Raw genomic sequence first — 20,928 nt, forward strand, 5'->3', positions numbered from 1 at the left:
AATCTGCTGCGATCCTACAAGATCGCAGGGTCCTGCGATTCCAATTTCAACCCTTCATTTATTACAATGTACGAATCTCTAAAAGAGATAGTTTTTGTGCACGGATCTCAAAATACATGAACGGTTGAGATTAGAATCGCAGGAACCCTACGATTCTGTAGGATCGCAGCAGATTTATTTCCCCGCGCGCGTGGAGTGACAATTAGAGCTCAGGACTTGGACTAAGACCTAAACCCTAAACCCTAAACCCTATACTAAGCCGTGCCACTCGACCGAACCAGAGCCACCGTGCTACACCGACCTAGTCATATCTAATTAGAAAAGACACTCGACCGAATCAGAACCAACTCGTTTTCAGGGCTCCCTCAAAAAAAAAAAAAAAAAAAAAAAAACTCGTTTTCAGGGTCCGAGCGACCGAATTTTTATCAAACTCGTCACGAGTCGATATGAGCTACGAGCTACGATTTTTCTGGTCACCTCTATATGGAAATACGCTAGGTGGGCTGCACGCTCAATGACCGATTGTTCTCTTGGGTTCAAATAAGCAGAGACCCATTGAACAAGGTACAGCTGCTCAGGCTGCACGCTCATCCGGACTCGATCCGATTGCATTCGTCAAATTTGTACAGAATATTTAATTAAGACTTTACTCTGTAATACCTTATATCCTAAATATCGTCAACTTTGATATTATGTCAATTATTAGTTGACTAATTAAAATATCAATTTCAGCTAATCCCAAAATATATGGAAAAAATTATATGCAATAAGATGAAGACTTTAATTGAAGATTGTAAAATAATTGAGGGACTTAATTGAACAGAAGTTTATAAACTTGATTCAACTAAATACAACAAAAGTTCAAAATCACTTTATATTTTGATTCACGTTAGCTGGATGAAGGAATATAGTTGACTTTTATATTCTATTTCACTGACCAAACTAATTTTTCTAAACGAGCATTGAGTACAACGATGTCAGTTTATTAGAAATTCAGACAATGTTAGTTTTCTTTCTTTAAAACCTCTTGACCATGATGAGATTCACACAAAGCTCAAATCTTAAAGTTTCGCGAACTCTTATTTTGTTTGAAATAAAATTTGAGGTTTGATGCACATTTTACTGTTGTGCTACATAGTTTCTTGTAATTCATACAGATCGATGAATAATTGCACATAGAACATCAAACGGTGGCCATGTGGGGCTTCACCTTACTCTCGTCTCCATCTTCAGCACCTGTCCCCTTTTCAAGATACTAACATTACTGTCATTGCGGTAAAATGTACTAGTTTGGAGACTCAGCTACAATTTAGCAAACAGGAATTAATAACATGAAAATGAAAACTTAACCAATCTAGTTATTTAATGTCTCTTGTAACTTACAAATAAGGATTGTAGTACCAATTGGTTTATCCGTGAACCGACAACTGAGTCCAGTCAGTTATTAGCCTGTTCAGCAAAACTCAATTTATAATCTCATCTATGCACCCGAAAGGTCTATAGTTCCAAAGGAAGAGAAGTAACCAGTGCATTTGGAAAGTGGCCTTATAAATTGAAATTGGTACAGTGTGAAGGAAGGAACCATCTATTTTACGCTACACAAGCCAGAACAACAACCTGCTCATCTCACTTTTACAATAAATCTGTCAGTGAAGTCATTTGGTTTATTTTCATTGTGGACTTGACAAAAACCTCCAAGCAGACTTTCCCATGGCAGGACTGGTAAAAGTTAAATCTCACACTACAAGTTTTCTTTCAGATATTTCATCGAACAGGTTCTGACCACAATGCCATTGGTAACCACTGCATGCTCAATTGATGCGGCATATTAATCACAGAGGAACATGCCTCCATGCCATCAGTATCCACTGCATGCTCAACAACCCCGTGAAAATATTAATCACAGACAAGATTAGTGAGGCTGAACAAGGATCTTCAATGAGATTCAAGAGGGAGAATTGTGTATGAAATAGAGAAAGGGAGAAGAAACATAAGGGATAAAGCTGATATTACCCCATCTGCATAGATGCAGATCAATGTTTCCTCTTCATCAATCAATTTTCTTTTCTTTTTTTATTTACTACAATACAGTTTTGATGAAAGAAAAGTGTTACCTGTATTTGAAAGACTTCAATGTGCAACTTACTCTTGAGAGATTGACCATTCAATTTGAAAATTGCCTTACAAAATTAGCTCAGCACGAAGGAATGCACAATCAGTTTTAAACTGCACATGCTAGTAGAGCACTTGAACCTGCACACAAATAGATCGTCATTACTTGAAGAAAAAATTCTTTGTCCAACATTGAACTGATTTAAAACCATATTTATTAACAAATTCAACTGTTAATTACCTTTGATATAAATCAACTTGGTACAATTCAAATCCCGCAGTACAAGGCTTCTTTCAGACATTTCATCGAACAAGTTTTAAGCACAGTCAGGGAGTTTCCTAAAGTTCATATTCACATCAATTGATGCACTTAATATAGAGGAATGTGCCTCCCTCAGTAACCTACCATTAATTTCAAGCTGCACTATATGCTCGGCAACCCCGTTAAGATATTAATCACAGACAAGATTAGTGAGGCTGAACTAGCCTGCACATGCACTAACAGTTACTAGCAAGCACACACTATAAACTATAAAAGGAAAAAAAGCTTAATTTAGTTTCAACTTTATGGAAAACCCTTTCACCATTTCAAAAGGTTCCCAGGTCTCTCAAATGAATCTTGTAAATTTTGTGAAATTGTGAAAGTTTTGCATGGTTCAGCATCAAATGTCAGTGCAAGTTGCTCCTAAAAACCATCTTTATATGAAAGCCTAAGGTCTTGTAGTAGAGTAGCTGCCAGGCACCACTACCTAATTGTATACCTAGCAATTAAGTACTGAGACAGCAAGTCGGATGCAGCACAAAGCATTCGATAAAGAAAAATACAATACAAAATAAAAAATAAATAAATGAAACATTACCAATAAGAAAGTACAGTGGAAAAAATAATAATGAAAATATCTAGAAAAACAGAAATATTGAGCAAAGCAGTACAAGTATTTCATCAGAGTAACAAACTGCCCAAATTACATAAAATGATTATCGAAATTAAAATGAGCTATCTCTAACCAAACTCAACACTTCAATCATTAGTTTTACTAGTCTGCTCCATCAGATCTCTTGCATCATCATCTCGTCCCATTTTCAAAAGCAGTTCTAATACTGGTTCAGAGGCAACTAAATCGGGTTTCACCCCTTCTTGCTTCATTCTGTTTAGCACACACATAGCCTCTTTCACTTTTCTGTTCTTAGCATATGCTTTGAGCAAATAAGTGTAGGTTGAGAGATCTGGCGCTACATGATTGAGCTGCATCCTATTTAGGATATTCATCACATCATCAATATTACCATCATTTACATACCCAAGAAGTAAAAATCGATATGACACAACACCTGGTTTTATACCTCCCCTTACCATCAAGTCAAGTAACTTTTCAGCTTCCTTGCTTTGGCCTTGTTTGCACAAAGAATCCATCATTGATCTGTAAGTAACCTCATCCGGCCAAAAACCTCGATCAATCATATCCTTGAAAACTCTAATCGAATTTTTCCAGCAACCTAGCTTAGAGTATCCATTTATAACAATACTATATGTGATAAGATTAGGTGCGGCGCCTTTATCAATCATATGATACAATAGATTCTCTGCCTCGTCAGTTTCCCCCCTCTTGCAAAGCGAATCCATAATTATATTGCATGTCACAGTGTTTGGTGGTATTCCCTTTGAAACCATCTCATTCAGCAACTCCTTTGCCTTTTCTAGTTTTTTCATCTTGCAGAGACCATCTATAAGAGTATTATAGGTACAAACATCAGGATTCTTACCTCTAGAAATCATATTACGTAGCACCTCCTCTGCCTTTTCACATTCCACCTCCTTGCATAATGCATCTATGATGGTAGTATAGCTCACAACATCGGGATCATGCCCTTTAGAAATCATGGACTGAAGCAATTCCACTGCCTTGTCGAATAGCCCTTTCTTGCACAACCCATCCACGAGAGTATTATATGTCACAACATCAGGTTGAATTCCCTGAGAAACCATGTAGGACAATAGTTCCTCTGCCTTCTCAGTATCTCCATCCTTGCAAAGACCATTGATCAGTGAGCTGAATGTTACTACATTTGGCACAATACCCTCTGAAATCATTACCTCAAACAAACTAAATGCTTTACTAACTGCTCCTTCTTTACAAAGGCCATCAATAACAGTGCTGTAGGAGATCACGTCAGGTGTGCAGCCAAGCTTAGGCATTTTATGTAACACCATGGCAACAGCCTCACTAATCCTATTCTCATAACAAAGGCCCTTGAGTATAGGAGTGAAGAAGCAGGCATCAGCTCTCTGGCCCTCCCTAATAAATCGTCCAAAGAAAATCAACCCAAGTCCAGTCCGATTCATTCGAGTACAGTAGTCAATCAACATAGTATAGGTCACGACATTGGGTGAGGGTGCAACTCCTTTAGTTTGGCTCAAACGGTTAAAGAGTGAAAATATAGTTGCATAACGGTTGTTTGAGTTCTTCATACGAATTAAGGCCTTAAACAGATGATTAAAGGAATAGATGGACGGTGCCGGGCTCTTAGCAGCCAACAAGCGATCAAAAAATTGAAGAGCATCTTTAATAGTAAGGGTGCCTGACCAACAGCGTTCTTTTACAGCCAGTTCCAATTGGCGGATCTCCATGGCCGTGTATTGAAAATGGTCACAACTGCCCCTTGGAGATGGTTCACTAGAGGCTGTTGGTAGCCTCTAAAAATGGTTTGGCCCCTTGTTCAACTATATGGTGTCCTAAAAATTAATCAATACATTACCTGAGAAAAAATAAATGAAATAATTGTTAACAAATTTTGCATAACCTGACAAAGGCTATAGGTAACAGAACAGTACTAGTTAGGCATCAGTCAGATACGTGATGCCCACCTTTGCTTAATAGTGATGCACAATGCAAATAGTCAAACACAAATAGATGAAGTTTTCCAGGTTGGTACTATTTCAATTTAGATCAGCTACCATGCTGCTACCCTATGTACTGCTGGGTACTACTAGATGCCTTTTTGTGTTATACAATGTCATAGTCATTCGTTATATTTTCTTATTTGGACTAGATGTGCTTTATTGTGGGCAGTGAAGGTCAATTTGGGCTCTTCCCAAAGGGATTTTTGGTCAATTTCTAATTAGGGATTTGGTCATTGAGCAGGTCATCTAACGAATCAAGAAGCAACACGGGACTCAAAACTTGATAAATAATAAATCATAGTATCATAATAAATGTAGCAAAAGGCTAAATAGAGGACTCCCTATTTACTTAATTAATGTTCGAATTCGATCCTCTTATACCAGTAATAATTATTCAGCTAGTAGTGGTCTGCATCAGACAAACTTTGATTTTATGAACCAGATTTTAGTAGTTAATTGGGACTTTTTGTGTTTGCCTTTTGTCCAATTTACAAGTCATTGCTATGTTGAGGATTTTAGATATAATACCTATACTGTACTAAAAAGGGGAGAAATCCACATTTGGTATGATTGGACAAATACCTTATGAATAAACAATCTCATACCAGCCTCTTTATTTCCCAATAAACTAATTACTCCTGCTGGAGATAACTGAACCAAAGAAATCTAAAATTAAACTTAACCTTACAAATTGAAACTGTAGCAGTAGATAATGTGCATGCATAGTGGTAACCAGAGCATGCCAGTACCAAACTTGATCAGCTCAATTGCAAAATAAACTGATATTGGAGTCCTTGATTTCAACTGGTACTGTAACCTGCTCATAAAGATATTATGCTTAAGTAAATACTTGATCAAATAATGAATTGCCTTTTCATGATTCATTATAATATTATGTCACCATTATGCTTGTAACCTTCAAACCAAGTTTAGATGTTGTGAGGTAACATGCACTAATCCTAAGAAATATGAGAACCCTAATTACCTCATAAACTAGTAAATATACAAACAAATTAGACGTATCCCTCAGGATGATACTCTTAGTGTGTTCTCATTCTTTAATTTTTTGTATTCAATATTACTAAACTGGTTGTTGGCACATAACCTAAACCAATATTTCCTTCCTAAATAATCCAGCTTCACTTGTAGTTGACAAGGCAAAAGATGCCTTTTGCATAGGCTTTTGCATCTTATTTTCCACAATTTAGGCTCTAACTCAACTTTCTAAGAAGATACAAGACAAAGTTTCATATTTACCAACTTATAGGGTTAACAACTGCAATGAATTGGTTTTATGTGTATTTCTCCATTTGGGAAATGAAAGGTAAATTACTTCCTAATGGAAAGGTTAAAACAATTGAATCCATGTACTCTCTTTGGGACAATTTATCAAGCACCTCGTGCACAGTCAGAGGACTCCTAAAATTTACAAGTGAAGTACCAAATAAGGGACCCAGAATTTGAGGATAGGAAAAAAAAAATTACCATAGTCAATCAAGGTGCTAAATTAGTGGCTTAAAGGAAGTGGCAGAGGAGAGCAGAGCTGTTACAATGGTTCAGAAAGAGGCAGAGCTTGTTTAGAAAACGTGTACGAAGCGTAGCCGTCAAAATCTGCTGGTGGAAGTGAGAATATCTCTGAGGGACATTTTCACAAACAGTTGATGTGCATGTGTAAGAGAATTGTAGTGTACCACTTAGAAAGAGGAAGAGAGGGGTAAGAGAGAGAGGCAATGGTGAAATAGAAAGGGAGAGTAATTGATTGATGTTGTTGCTTACTATTACTACTAGTATTAGTATTGGGCTAGGCTACTATGACATTGGTGTTATTTGAAATTAAATAACACCAACTTTTAAATTTTTAGATCTGCTTTGAGATTCGTACAAAATAAAGTGCTTGAACAGTAAAAGCGGATATTACGAATCTCAAGGCAGATCTAAGGGTTTAAAAGTTGGTGTTATTTAATTTCAAATAACACCAATGTCACAGTAGCCTAACTCATTAGTATTAGTGAGAGGTTTGGAGGAGAATGAGGCGGCGGTGAGCTGAGAGTGAGAGTAGAGAAAGACAGGAGAATGAGGCGCTGGGAGTAATTTTGATTAGTTGAGTGGGGGAGGAGTAGATCAAGGGTGGTACTTTCGTCCGATTTTAAAACCCTTCGTTTTGATCAGTGAAAGAAGGTAAAGCCAATTTGGTCGGTGGGATGGATTTAAGGTTGCGCAAAGTTCATAAAAGAGATCAAGGAGAAGGAATTGTTGGGCTTTTAAGAAGGCTTTGGAGCTCCATACAGATATTTGCTATAAAGCCTGGTAATGGGCCTCCAATATTGGTCAATTTTAACTCTTTTACAAAGGATCCGATATTATAAAAACAATTTAGAGAAATTTAGATATATACCCATCATAACTTCATCAATTAGATATTTATCTATTGAAACTTTAAATTTAGTTATTTTCTCATCTAAACTTAACTAATTTATTAATATACCCATTGCTTAACTTTTATCACTTTAAAATAATATTTAATAATTCAAAAAATGAAAACTCGTCATCATAGATTGGAGAAGGGAGCAATTCTTCATGGAAAGCTGATTAAAAGAAGGTCCATCATTAACAATAAGCACTGAATTAGTTCTTTGCTTTATTACCAGTAACATAAAAGAAGATAATAATACATTTTAGCGGTATAAAGCTGTCTTCACAAATTGGAAGTTCGTACTAAAAAAAAAATTATTCCCAAAATTTGTGAATTAACAATGGGAAACCCTTCTTTATGAATTAAAAATGTTAAAGCATTATCTTCACGAGATGAAACATGTTCTTCATCACTGCTGCTGGTACAATTTGTCCTCATGATATACAAATTTGTGAGAGCGAGAATGAGAAAATAATGATATGTGCTAGAGAGGAGAGCAATACATCCAAGATGAGAGTAAAGTGAATGTCAAAATAAGAGAGGGAGGGAGGGAAAGAGAGAGAGAGCATGGGAAGAACTAGACGAGAAGGGAGAGAGTCACAGGATTGGAAAAAAAAAGACGCAAGCAACATAGAGTTTTGAATAAGGGTATAGCTGTCTATTTAGTTTTGTTTATTACTATTGAATTATAAATTAAGGCATAATATTAGCAATGGGTATATTAATAAATTAGTTAAGTTTAGATGGGGAAGTAACTAAATTTAAAGTTTCAATGGGTAAATATCTAATTGATGAAGTTATGATGGGCATATATCTAAATTTCTCAACAATTTATTGTGCAATCCTCATGTTGTAGAATTTCCTTTCCTTATAATATAAAAACAAGAGTGAGTCTATGGTACTATGCATATCACGGGTTGTTACCGTTACGGCTCTATATTCGAGTTTTCAAATCCTAACGGTCGATCCGAACCGTTCATCTTGTTCTCCATATTAATGTGTTTGGAGACCAAATTTTACATATTTTGAAAATTGTTTACTATTTTTTTAGATATTTAGAAAATCATTTGATCTGAAAATTCTGGACCATCCAAAAACAGTGATTTTCAATAAATCTAAAAAATAGTAAAAAAATTTCAAAAAATGTAAAATTTGGTCTCCAAACACATATTAATATGGAGAACAAGATGAACGGTTCGGATCGACCGTTAGGATTTGAAAACTCGAACATAGAGCCGTAGCACAGTAACAAATCGTAATATGCATAGTACCATAGACTCACTCTAAAAACAATTCATAAAATTATCTAATTTACAAGAACAAAATATTAACTGTCAATTTATGCATTTCGGAAATATAACATTTAGTTTTCTTTGGGTTGATGTAGGTAACAAGATTACAAGTTTTCAAGACTATATTAGCATCCGACGAATGAGCTCCGCTCGAGTGCTTTATGCGTTTTCTCTATAACGGGAACATATCAAACAAAACTACTGGGAAGCATTACTGTTCTCTTCTTGTTGGTTCAGAATCTAAACTAAAATTTTCGACAAATTAACTTTTTTTATCAAATAAAATTTTCGTTCATGTAGACGCCTCCAGCGACTGGAGCAAAATTTTAGCGACAAAATTCGCTGATCTGAGATGCAATCCGCACAATTTTTGAAGCGCATCGACTACTAGAATAATCGTTTTTTGCATGCCCAGCACCGTTTTTTTGCATGATTGAGAAGGCCCATGCAAAAGAAATGGCGTTTGTTGACTTTTTAAACTTGTTGCATGCGAATTCCCATTTAACAGGTATCGCATGCAATTGTATGAAGTGCAACTGTGTGATGTTCAGTCATGCAAATGATTTTTGAAGGTCAGATATTGTAATTAATTCGAGGTGGGACCCACGTCCGCTCCTTGCAAATAGTATGATGGGTCCCGCACTCTATTTCCTTGCATATACTCCAAACTGGGTCAACTCTCAAAGTAGTTGCATGGCTAGTTATTGCATGACAAGTCTCATGTAACAGACTTTTTGCATGGCTGCCCTTGTAAATACTAACTATTTGTATGGAAGGCATTTGCATAGTTGCACTTGTATGCCTAAGGCCTTGCAAAAAGCCATTTCGGGGCTTGTTGCATGCCAAAGGCCATACAACAAGCCATTTTCGTTGTCATGCAATAAACGATTATTCTAGTAGTGATCCAATGTACCAAAATCGTAAAATAAAAACTCCAATTACTCTATAGCCCAGCATAGCTCATATATATATATATAGAGAGAGAGAGAGAGAGAGAGAGAGATGGGCTATGGTGCATTGCAATGTATGGAGGGGCTTGTGCATTGGACCATAAATCTAAAATTCAAAATTCAAATGGCCGATCCAAACCGTTCATCTTGTTCTCCATATTAATATGTGCTTGGAGACCAAATTTTACATTTTTCTGAATTTTTTTACTATTTATTAAGTATTTTACAAAATTGTTGATCCAACGGTGGCTGCTGATTTTACTGTTTTGTTAAGCCACCGTTAGATCAATAATTTTGTAAAATACTTAATAAATAGTAAAAAAATTCAGAAAAATGTAAAATTTGGTCTCCAAGCACATATTAATATGGAGAACAAGATGAACGGTTTGGATCGGTCATTAAATTTTGAATTTTAGATTTATGGTCCAATGCACAAACCCCTCCATGCATTGCAATGCACCATAGCCCATCTCTCTCTCTCTCTCTATATATATATATATAGTAGAACTAGGGTGCTCTTAAGCTCACCAAAGTTTTGGTGAGCTTAACTCTAAAACTTATGAAATCGATTTCAAATGACGAATCTGAACCGTTGAAACCTGCCTACCTTACGTGTGATGCATATACATGTGAAATTTTTAAATATTCGAATTAATTTAGTATAAAGTCAAGCGGTCAAAATTAGAAGGTTAATAAATTAATTTTAGTGCATTCAATTTTTGAACGTTTTTGACCGCTTGACTTTATACTAAATTAATTCGAATGTTTAAAAATTTCACATGTAGATGCATCACACGTAAGTTAGGCGGGTTTCAACGGTTAGGATTCGTCATTTGAAATCGATTTGATGAGTTTTAAAGTTAAGCTCAACAAAATTTTGGTGAGCTTAAGAGCACCCTAGTTTTACTCATATATATATATATATATATATATATATTCTTATATGTATAATTCGTCTTATATATTTAATTGAACTCGAAAATTTGTTTCATTATTTATTATTTATTTAGTAATTATTCACTTTATCCATCAGCTAGCTGCTAGATTAATTATAAGACGAGTGATAACTGATGATAACTGCACCTCTCTGTCTACATTATTTCCTTAATTAATTGTACTTCAGATGTGCTTATATTGTTTTCAAAATAAATTTATACATGATGATGAAATTGTTTATAATTTGTGTTATTCAGGATGAAATACTTTAAAATTATATTTTTACTTAGATGGGGTTCAAATGCCTTTATTTTTTTGCCTCAATCATGTCTCTATTTTTAAGAACTTTAATAACCTAAAATTTAAAACTTAAAAGTCAAAATAAAACCGTTGGATATGATATACATAATTTTATCTATGCATGTGTAAAAAATTGTGACATTTCAACTTTGTTTTGATTGTCATCAAGAGCTTGTAAAGACGTACTAATGTGGATAATTTATAGACTTTGATTTTTCAAATGATTAATTCACATAAAAAATAAATTCGAAATGTGATACTTTTTTGTATGAGCACATAGAGAAAATATATAGATCACATCTAACGGTTTTATTTTGGCGTTTAAGTTTTTAAAATTTTGATTTATTAACGTTTTAAATTGAGATATGATGGAGACACAAAAAATAAAAAACATTTGAATCCTCCTCTTTTACTTATTCGTCAATTAACTTAAATTTTCTTATAATTATTGAAAAAAATGATGACCACTTTCATGCATTGCCACACCCAGCAATTTTTAAGATAATAATAGAAAGCAATTCTCGGCTTTAAATAACTATAAAAGACTGATTGTTCGGGTTTTGAACCTGTAACTTCACACACAGATCGGTATTGACTTTAGTTACTAAATCAAAGAATGATATTTTTTGAAAGATTTCATATATAAACAACTTATTTGTAAAGAAATAATTCCAAAATTTTTAATACCATTTAAAAAAAAAATAAAGCAAAACACCACTAAAATTAAGGAATCCGAAAAATATCAGGACTTCTGATTCAATTTGTGGCTCTCAAGTATGAGGCCGCAGATTGAATTGAAGGCCCTGATATTTTTTGAGTTCTCCATAATTTGTAGGTTTTTTTTTGACAGCGGTATTAATAAAAGTTTCGAGAAATAACTATATATATGTTAACATGTGTTATTCTCCTGTTAACGGATACATAAATATTCAAAGTTTCTCAAATAAAAGAAGGATCCATTGGCAGTCTCCCTTCTCTCTATATATGACCCTTCACCTCTCCACTTTACAAAAGAAATTAAACAGTCAACCAAAAACCAAAATCTCTCTTCCTTGAGCACAACAAAAATGTATTCTAATGATCACTAGCCTATCAATATTCATGACTTCTTCACTTATGCCACAAAATAACCCCTCAAAACCAAATGTCTCCAATCCCCCCTTCAGCGCTCGGTCTAATCGTATGAACATCAAATGGCCAGTTATCGGTCTCACGATGTACTGTGCATCACAACTAGGAAGCAAGCTGTTGCATGTGGTAAGAGCTAAGCAAGCACCGACAACAGCCATCCCTCGAGACCCAGAGCAAGAGAACCAGGCTGACAAAAGGTATAAATAATTTAATTTGACCTGCAGTTAATTTTTTTTTTCTCGAATGGATATTAATTGCTAAAACCTTTGTGAATTTGAGGAAGATTTGCATGGTACAAAATTTGAAATTTAGAATTCAAATGTTAGTGCAAGTTGGCTCTCCAAACACCAGCTTTACACGGCTTAAGATTAAGGGCCAGTAGTGGAGTAGCTGCCAGATACTGGTACATTAATTGTACCTGGTAAGTGCTTGATCAGTAAATTGGATGCAGCACGACTGCAAGTGAAAAACAATGAAATCACACAAAAAAAAATGCAGAATGAGCAAATAAAACATTAAAAATTATAACAGAAAAAAACAATGAGAAAAAAAAAAATTCATCCAGAATAAGATAAATATTCAGAAAGACAATACAAAAACTTCAGTTAATGGCGCAACAAGCTGCCCAAAGCATAATAATTGATTATCTACATTAAAAAAAGCCATCTTCAACCCGATTTGGCACATCAATCATTTGTCTTACCAGTTGTCTGTTCCATGAGATCTCTCGCATCATCATCTCTTCCCATTTTCAAAAGCAGTTCTAATACTGGTGCAGAGGCAGCTAAATCGTGTTTCACCCCTTCTCGCTTCATTCTATTCAGCAAACACATAGCCTCGTTAACTTTTCTTTTCTTAGCATATGCTTTGAGCAAGGAAGTGTAAGTCGAGATATCTGGGGTTACATGATTGAGATGCATTCTATCTAGCATATTCATCACATCATCAATGTTGCCATCATCTACATAGCTAAGAAGTATAAATCGATATGGCACAACACCTGGTTTTATACCTCCCCTTACCATTAAGTCAAGTAACTTTTCAGCTTCCTTGCTTTGCCCTTGTTTGCACAAAGAATCCATCATTGATCCATAAGTAACCTCATCCGGCGAAAAGCCTCGATCAATCATATCCTTGAAAACTCTAATCGACTCTTTCCAACAGCCTAGCTTAGAATATCCATTTATAATAATATTATATGTGATAAGATCAGGTGTGGCACCTTGATCAAGCATATCACACAATAGTTTCTCTGCTCTGTCAGGTTCTCCCCTCTTGCAAAGCGAATCCATAATTATATTGCATGTCACGGTGTTAGGCAATATTCCTTTTGAAACCATCTCATTCAGTAACTCCTTTGCCTTTTCTAGTTTGTTCATCTTGCAGAGCCCATCTATAAGAGAACTATAGGTAAAAACATCAGGATCCTTACCTCTAGAAATCATAATACAAAGCAACTCCTCTGCTTTTTCAATGGCCCCCTCCTTACATAGTGTATCTATGATGGTATTATAAGTCACAACATTGGGATCATGCCCTTTAGAAACCATGGACTGAAGCAATTCCACTGCCTTGTCCAATAGTCCTTTTTTGCACAACCCATCTATGAGAGTATTATATGTCACAACATCAGGTTGAATTCCCTGAGAAACCATGTAGCGCAACAGTTCCTGTGCCTTCTCAGTTTCGCCTTCCTTGCACAGGCCATTAATCAGTACGCTGTATGTGACAACATCTGGCACAATACCCTCTGAAAGCATTCGCTCAAACACACTAAATGCCTTACTAATTGCGCCTTCTTTACAAAGGCTGTCAATTAGTGAGCTGTATATTACTACATCTGGTGCAATACCCTCTAAAAGCATTCCCTCAAACAAACTAAATGCTTTACTAATTGTGCCTTCTTTACAAAGGCCGTCAATCAAATAGCTATATGTGACTACATTAGGCACAATACCCACTGAAAGCATTCGCTCAAACAATCTAAATGCTTTACTAACCGCACCTTCTTTACAAAGGCCATCAATAACAGTGCTGTAGGAGATCACGTTAGGTGTGCAGCCCAGCTTAGGCATTTTATGTAACACCGTGACAACAGCCTCACTAATCCTATTCTCATAACAGAGGCCCTTGAGTATAGGAGTGAAGAAGCAAGCATCAGCTCTCTGGCCCTCCCTAATAAACCGTCCAAAGAAAATCAACCCGAGTCCAAGCCGATTCATCCGAGTACAGTAGTCAATCAACATAGTATAGGTCACGACATTGGGTGAGGGTGCGACTCCTTTAGTTTGGCTCAAACGGTTAAAGAGTGAAAATATTGTTGCATAATGGTTGTTTGAGTTCTTCATACGAATTAAGGCCTTAAACAGATGATTAAAGGAGTAGATGGATGGTGCAGGGCTCTTAGCAGCCAACAAGCGATCAAAAAATTGAAGAGCATCTTTAATAGTAAGGGTGCCCGACCGACAACGTTCTTTTACAGCCAGTTCCAATTGGCGGATCCCCATGGCCGTGTATTGAAAATGGTCACAACTGCCCCTTGGAGATGGTTCACTAGAGGCTGTTGGTGGCCTCTAAAAATGGGTTGCCCCCTTGTTCAACTATATGGTGTCGTAAAAATTAATCAATACATTCCCTGAGAAAAATAAATGAAGTAATTGTTAACAAATTTTGCATAACATGACAAAGGCTATAGGTAACAGAACAGTACTAGATAGGCATCAGTCTGATACGTGATGCCCACCTTTGCTTAATAGTGATGCACAATGTAAATAGTCAAAACACAAATAGACGAAGTTTTCCAGGTTGGTGCCATTTCAATTTAGATCAGCTACCATGCTGCTACTCTTATGTACTGCTGGGTGCTACTAGATGCCTTTTTGTGTTATACAATGTCATACTCATTCGTTATGTTTTATTATTTGGACTAGATGTGCTTTATTGTGGGCAGTGAAGGTCAGTTTGGGCTCTTCCCAAAGGGCTTTTTGGTCAATTTTTCTAATTAGGGATTTGGTCATTGAGCAGGTCATCTAAGGAATCAAGAAGCAACACGGGACTCAAAACTTGATAAATAATAAATCATAGTATCATAATAAATGTAGCAAAAGGCTAAATAGAGGACTCCCTATTTACTTAATGTTCGAATTCGATCCTCTTATACCAGTAATAATTATTCAGCCAGTAGTGGTCTGCATCAGACAAACTTCGATTTTATGAACCAGATTTTAGTAGTTACTTGGGACTTTTTGTGTTTGCCTTTTGTCCATAATCAGATTTTAGGAAAAAAAATGACCATAATCAATCGAGGTGCTAAATTAGCGGCTTAAAGGAAGTGGCAGAGGAGAGCAGAGCTGTTACCATCATTCAAAGAAGAGGTTGAAAGCTTGTTTAGAAAAAGTGTACGAAGCGTAACCATCAAAATCTGGTGCTGGAAATGAGAATATCTCTGAGGGACATTTTCACAAACAGTTGATGTGCATGTGCAAGAGAATTGTAGTATACCACTTAGAAAGAGGAAGAGAGGAGAGAGTTGGGGTAAGAGAGAGAGGCGATAGTGAAATAGAAAGGGAGAACAATTGATTGACGTTGTTGCTTACTGTTAGTGAGAGGTTTGGAGAAGATAATGAGGCAGCGGTGAGCTGAGACTGAGAGTAGAGAAAGACAGGAGAATGAGGCGCAGGGAGTAGTTGAGTGGGGGAGTAGATGTAGATCAAGGGTGGTACTTTCGTCCGATTTTAAAACCCTTTTCGTTTTTATCAGAATGAAAGATGGTAAAACCAATTTGGTCGGTGGGATCGATTTAAGGTTGCGTCAAGTTCATAAAAGATGCTCTGAGGAGATTAAGGTGGAGAAGGAATTGAAATAAACGACAAGTTGGGTTTTTTAGTAGGCTTTGGAGCTCCATATAGATATTTGTTATAAAGCCTGGTAATGGGCCTCCAATATTGGTCAATTTTAACTCTTTTACAAAGGATCCGAGATTATAAACAATCCTCATGTTGTACACTTTCCTTACCTTATAATATAAAAGCAATTCATAAAATTATATAATTTACAAGAACAAAATATTAACTGTCAATTTATGCATTTTGGAAATATAACATATAGTTTTCTTTGGGTTGATGTAGGCAACAAGATTACAAGTTTTCAAGAATATATTAGAAGCATCCGACGAATGCAAAGCTCTGCTCGAGTGCTTTATGCGTTTTCTCTATAACGGGAACATTACTGTTATCTTCTTGTTAGTTAAGAATCTAAACTAAAATTTTCGACAAATTATTATTTCTTATCAAATAAAATTTTCGTTCATGTAGACGCGTCCAGCGACTGAAGAAAAATTTTAGCGACAAAATTCGCTGATATGAGATGCAATCCGCACAATATTTGAAGCGCATCCAACGTACCAAAAAGGTAAAATAAAAACTCCAATTACTCTATAGCGCAGCATAGCTCATATATATATATTCTTAATGTATAATTCGTCTTATATATTTAATTGAACTCGAAAATTTATTTCATTATTTATTATTTATTTAGTAATTATTCACTTAATTTATCCATCAGTTAGCTGCTAGATTAATTATAAGACGAGTGATAACTGATGATAACTGCACCCCTAGGTCTACATTAATTCCTTAATTGTACTTCAGATGTGCTTATATTGTTTTTTAAAATAAATTTATACATGATGATGAAATTGTTTATAATTTGTGTTATTCGGGATAAAATACTTTCAAAATTATATTTTTACTTAGATAGGATTCAAATGTCTTTATTTTTTGTGCCTCAATCATGCCTTTATTTTTAAGAACTTTAATAATCTAAAATTTAAATCTTAAAAGTCAAAATAAAATCATTGGATATGATATACATCATTTTATCGATGCACGTATAAAAAATTTTGACATTTCAACTTTGTTTTGATTGTCATCAAGAGCTTGTAAAAACGTACTAATGTGGATAATTTTTAGACTTTAATTTTTCAAATTATTAATTCACATAAAAAATAAATTTGAAATGTGATACTTTTCTATATGGAACATAGAGAAAATAACATAGATCACATCTAATGATTTTATTTTGACGTTTAAATTTTTAATTTTGATTTATTAACGTTTTTAAAAAATGAGGTATGGTGGAGACACAGAAAATAAAAATATTTGAACCCTCCTCTTTTACTTATTCGTCAATTAACTTAAATTTTCTTATAATTATTAAAAAAAAAAATGATGAGCACTTTCATGCATTGCCACACCCAGCAATATTTAAGATAATAAATTAATAATAGAAAACAATCCTCAGCTTTAAATATCTATAAAAGATTGCTTGTTCGGATTTTGAACCTGTAGAGAGTATTGTTTTTAGCAACTAGATCAAATGCTAGTTTTGCTGAAAGATTTCAATATAAACAACTTATTTGTAAAGAAATAATTCCGAAATTTTTATTAATACCATTTAAAAAAAAAAAACACCACTAAAATTAAGGAATTCGAAAAATATCAGAGCTTCCAATTCAATATGTGGTCCTCAAGTATAGAGCCGCAGATTGAATTGGAGGCCCTGATATTTTTCGAATTCTCATAATTTGTGATTTTTTTTTTCACAGCGGTATTAATAAAAGTTTTGGGAAATAATTATATATATGTTAATTAGCACATGTTATTTTCCTGTTAACGGATACATAAAGATTCAAAGTTTCTCCAATAAAATAAGGATCCATTGGCAGTCTCCCTACCGACCTGACCTCTATATATGACCCTTCGATCACCTCTCCACTTTACAAAAGAAACTAACCAGTCAACCAAAAACCAAAATCTCTCTTCCTTGAGCACAACAAAAATGTATTCTAATGATCACTAGCCAATCAATATTCATGACTTCTTCACTTGTGCCACAAAACAACCCCTCAAAATCAAATGTCTCCAATTCCCCCTTTAGCGCTCGGTCTAATCATGTGAACATCAAATGGCCGGTTATCGGTCTCACGATGTACTGTGCATCACAACTAGGAAGCAAGCTGTTGCATGTGGTAAGAGCTAAGCAAGCACCGACAACGGCCATCCCTCGAGACCCACAGCAAGAGAACCAGGATGACAACAGGTAAATAATTTTGACCTGCGGTTAATTTTAATTTTTTTTTATCTTTAACATACATCGATCGATCCCACGTCCCCGAGACATTAATCTTTATATATTTGTATTACTGGTACACTTTCAGGATAAATTCTGAGAAAAGTAATGCTGGAGGAGGACCCAATTTACTGATATTCTGTAGTTTGTACGTACCTTTTTCTTTGTCTTTGTTGTTTGATAAAAGAATAGCATGTTATTAGATTATATTTCCATTTTAATTTTTCAGAGATATTATTGTTTTCTAGTTTGGTGTTCTAATTAAACTTGAGGTTTCATGCAGGGGAAAATGGTTATTGGGGTCGTTTCTGGTGTTCTTTCCATTCTACAAGAACTTATTACGAATTGAAGGTACGATACCTGCAACATATCATATAATATATCTTTCAAAATCAGATACTAAATGAATTAATATTAAACTACTTAATTGTTCTTTAAATATATGCAAAATCAGATAAAATTGAGAAAACCGCGATTACTTTGTTAAATGCTGTGGAGTCGGGAGCAGAGACGGTAGATAAGATGGCCGAGAATGCGCAACGATCACTTCCAGAAAACTCGAATGTAATGAAAGTGTTAAAAACAGTAGAGAAATTTGCCGAAAATGTATATAATGGTGCAGAAGTTGCAGAATCCGTCGTGGAGAAGGTATGAAAATTGTTCTTTCTTTTTCCTATTTTTCCTAGCTATTAATATCTTGGCTAAACTTTTCTAAGCTATACTTAAGCAAAGTTGAGGAAACTTGAATTTATATCATATTTCATTTTTAAAAGCAACGTGCCAATGAAAAGTTTAAAAGTACATTGAAGCTATATATATATATATATATAGAGGTTGGCTAAGATCAAAGTGGTAGTTCCCGAGCTTTGGTGCTACCAATTCGTTTTTCAATTTTGCAAGTTCAAAACGTCGATCCGAACCGTTCAAGTTGTTCTCCATATTAAATTGTGCTTGGAGACCAAATTTTACATTTTTTTGAATTTTTTTACTATTTATTAAGCCACTTTGAAAATAGCTGATCCAACGGTGGCTTCTGATTTTTCTGTTTTGTTAAGCCACCATTGGATCAGCGATTTTCAAAGTGGCTTAATAAATAGTAAAAAAATTCAGAAAAATGTAAAATTTGGTCTCCAAGCACGATTTAATATGGAGAACAACTTGAACGGTTTGGATCGACGTTTTGAACTTTGCAAAATTGAAAAACGAATTGGTAGCACCAAAGCTCCGGAACTACCACTTTGATCTTAGTCAACCTCTATATATATATATAGAGAGAGAGAGAGAGATGGGCTATGGTGCATTGCAATACATAGGTCATGGTGTGCATTGGACCATAAATCACCAATTCAAAGTCCAAATGACCGATCCAAACCGTTCATCTTGTTCTCCATATTAATATGTGCTTGGAGATCAAATTTTACATTTTTTGGAATTTTTTTACTATTTATTAAGCCACTTTGAAAATCGCTGATCCAACGGTGACTGTTTGGAACAGTAAAATCAGAAGCCACCGTTGGATCAGCGATTTTCAAAGTGGCTTAATAAATAGTAAAAAAATTCCAAAAAATGTAAAATTTGATCTCCAAGCACATATTAATATGGAGAACAAGATGAACGGTTTGGATCGGTCATTTGGACTTTCAATGGGTGATTTATGGTCCAATGCACACCATGTCCTATGCATTGCAATGCACCATAGCCCATCTCTCTCTATATATATATATATATGCACGTGCCTTGAAGACTCAGTAAGCCAAGTGGATTGAACGTACGTTGGAATTACGTGCTTAATTAATTAAACTACACAATAACAGATAGTTAGCATTAAAATTTTAGCAAGTTGTACATATATATAATTCATGAACCTGGTCAATAATGGCGTGGAGTGGTAAGTTGCACATATAAATAAGTTGGATATATATTTTAGCAAGTTGCACATATATATAGTGAATTCAGAGTAAGTCCAACGCCCATATATTGGATCTACTTTGGTTTGATGGATTCAACCACCGTTCGATTTGCATTAAAATCTATGCGTACCACTTCAAAATGCATTCACGTCTGCTTCAATTTTTGTGTGTACAGATCTTAAAGCAGATCAGACGGTCTCGAAGCTCATTGGACTCAAAAATAGATCCGATGAGCATCAGACCTACTTTGTTCTCATATATAGTGGTTCTGGAGTATAACTACGTACGTACCATATAAAAATGCAAATTAATTTGCTCCGTAATAATTTTTGTTTACTGTCTTTTCTTTTCTTCCTCAAAGTTTGATAACGCAGTTGATAAGTTTGATGAAATGGTGGAGCCGTATGTTTGAAGATTAAATTGCGCTTGTCGACGGAAGCAAAAATACATGATCGAATTAAGGAGCAAAAACTGATTGCTATTAACCCCTAGTTTAATTTTATGTGGTGTTTTTTTTTTTTCATTGTTGTTGATTTATTAATCGATTAATTTCTTGATTTGTAGCTAGTTATTAAGGTTTGTACTTAATTTCTAATAGTGGTTGCAGTTGTTCATTACCGACTGTTGTAGTTTCTTAAAATTCTAGGATCTTTCATGCTTATTTTCCTTGTTTTGTGTATTAGATATTTTTAGTGGTATTTCCCAATACGAGTAGGTGATCGTTGTTTTGGTACCTGGTACCAGTATGCTAGTACCAGTAAACAATGTATTGGTCTTTATTTTAGTGGAAATCGATGGATGATTCTACTTCTCTCTTTTTTTTTTTTAAAAAAAAAGAGCAAAGAGAAAGCTC

At 34.9% G+C, this 20,928-nt stretch overlaps 2 protein-coding genes and 1 long non-coding RNA gene across 5 annotated transcripts in view; 1 reads left to right on the plus strand and 2 right to left on the minus strand.

Moving 5' to 3' along the window:
* LOC144548530 (uncharacterized) overlaps nucleotides 1–6,594 on the minus strand; it is a 99,880-nt gene extending 93,286 nt beyond the window's left edge. The window contains exons 1-2 of one of the 3 annotated variants that reach the window (XM_078297227.1): nucleotides 6,500–6,594; nucleotides 5,698–5,831 (exon numbers count right to left, since the gene is read on the minus strand). Coding sequence is in view for 1 of the 3 variants with exons in the window: in XM_078297230.1 (XP_078153356.1) it covers nucleotides 3,134–4,741 (1,608 nt within the window). In the remaining 2 variants the exon portion in view is untranslated. Of the gene's footprint in view, nucleotides 1–3,009; nucleotides 4,870–5,697; nucleotides 6,035–6,499 lie in introns of those variants that run through there. The other 2 variants (XM_078297230.1, XM_078297225.1) reach the window with 2 other exon arrangements.
* A 5,998-nt stretch (nucleotides 6,595–12,592) lies between these two features.
* LOC144548529 (uncharacterized) lies at nucleotides 12,593–15,795 on the minus strand. The gene is made up of 2 exons (XM_078297221.1): nucleotides 15,394–15,795; nucleotides 12,593–14,671 (listed from the first exon to the last, which is right to left on the minus strand). The coding sequence occupies exon 2, from the start codon at nucleotides 14,541–14,543 to the stop codon at nucleotides 12,723–12,725; it is 1,821 nt and encodes a 606-aa protein (XP_078153347.1). The 5' UTR covers nucleotides 14,544–14,671; nucleotides 15,394–15,795; the 3' UTR covers nucleotides 12,593–12,722.
* A 2,566-nt stretch (nucleotides 15,796–18,361) lies between these two features.
* LOC144548539 (uncharacterized) lies at nucleotides 18,362–20,547 on the plus strand. Its single transcript, XR_013509381.1, has 3 exons — nucleotides 18,362–18,516; nucleotides 18,620–18,813; nucleotides 20,437–20,547. It is a non-coding gene; the product is annotated as an uncharacterized LOC144548539 (long non-coding RNA).
* Nucleotides 20,548–20,928: the final 381 nt, after the last annotated feature.

Source organism: Carex rostrata, chromosome 33, assembly GCF_964058835.1.
Source record: "Carex rostrata chromosome 33, lpCarRost1.2, whole genome shotgun sequence".
NCBI lineage: Eukaryota > Viridiplantae > Streptophyta > Magnoliopsida > Poales > Cyperaceae > Carex > Carex rostrata.

Coding starts and splice junctions, on each gene's coding strand:
- LOC144548529 (XM_078297221.1), bottom strand. CDS start 14,543: ATGGGGATCCGCCAATTGGAACTGGCTGTAAAAGAACGTTGTCGGTCG.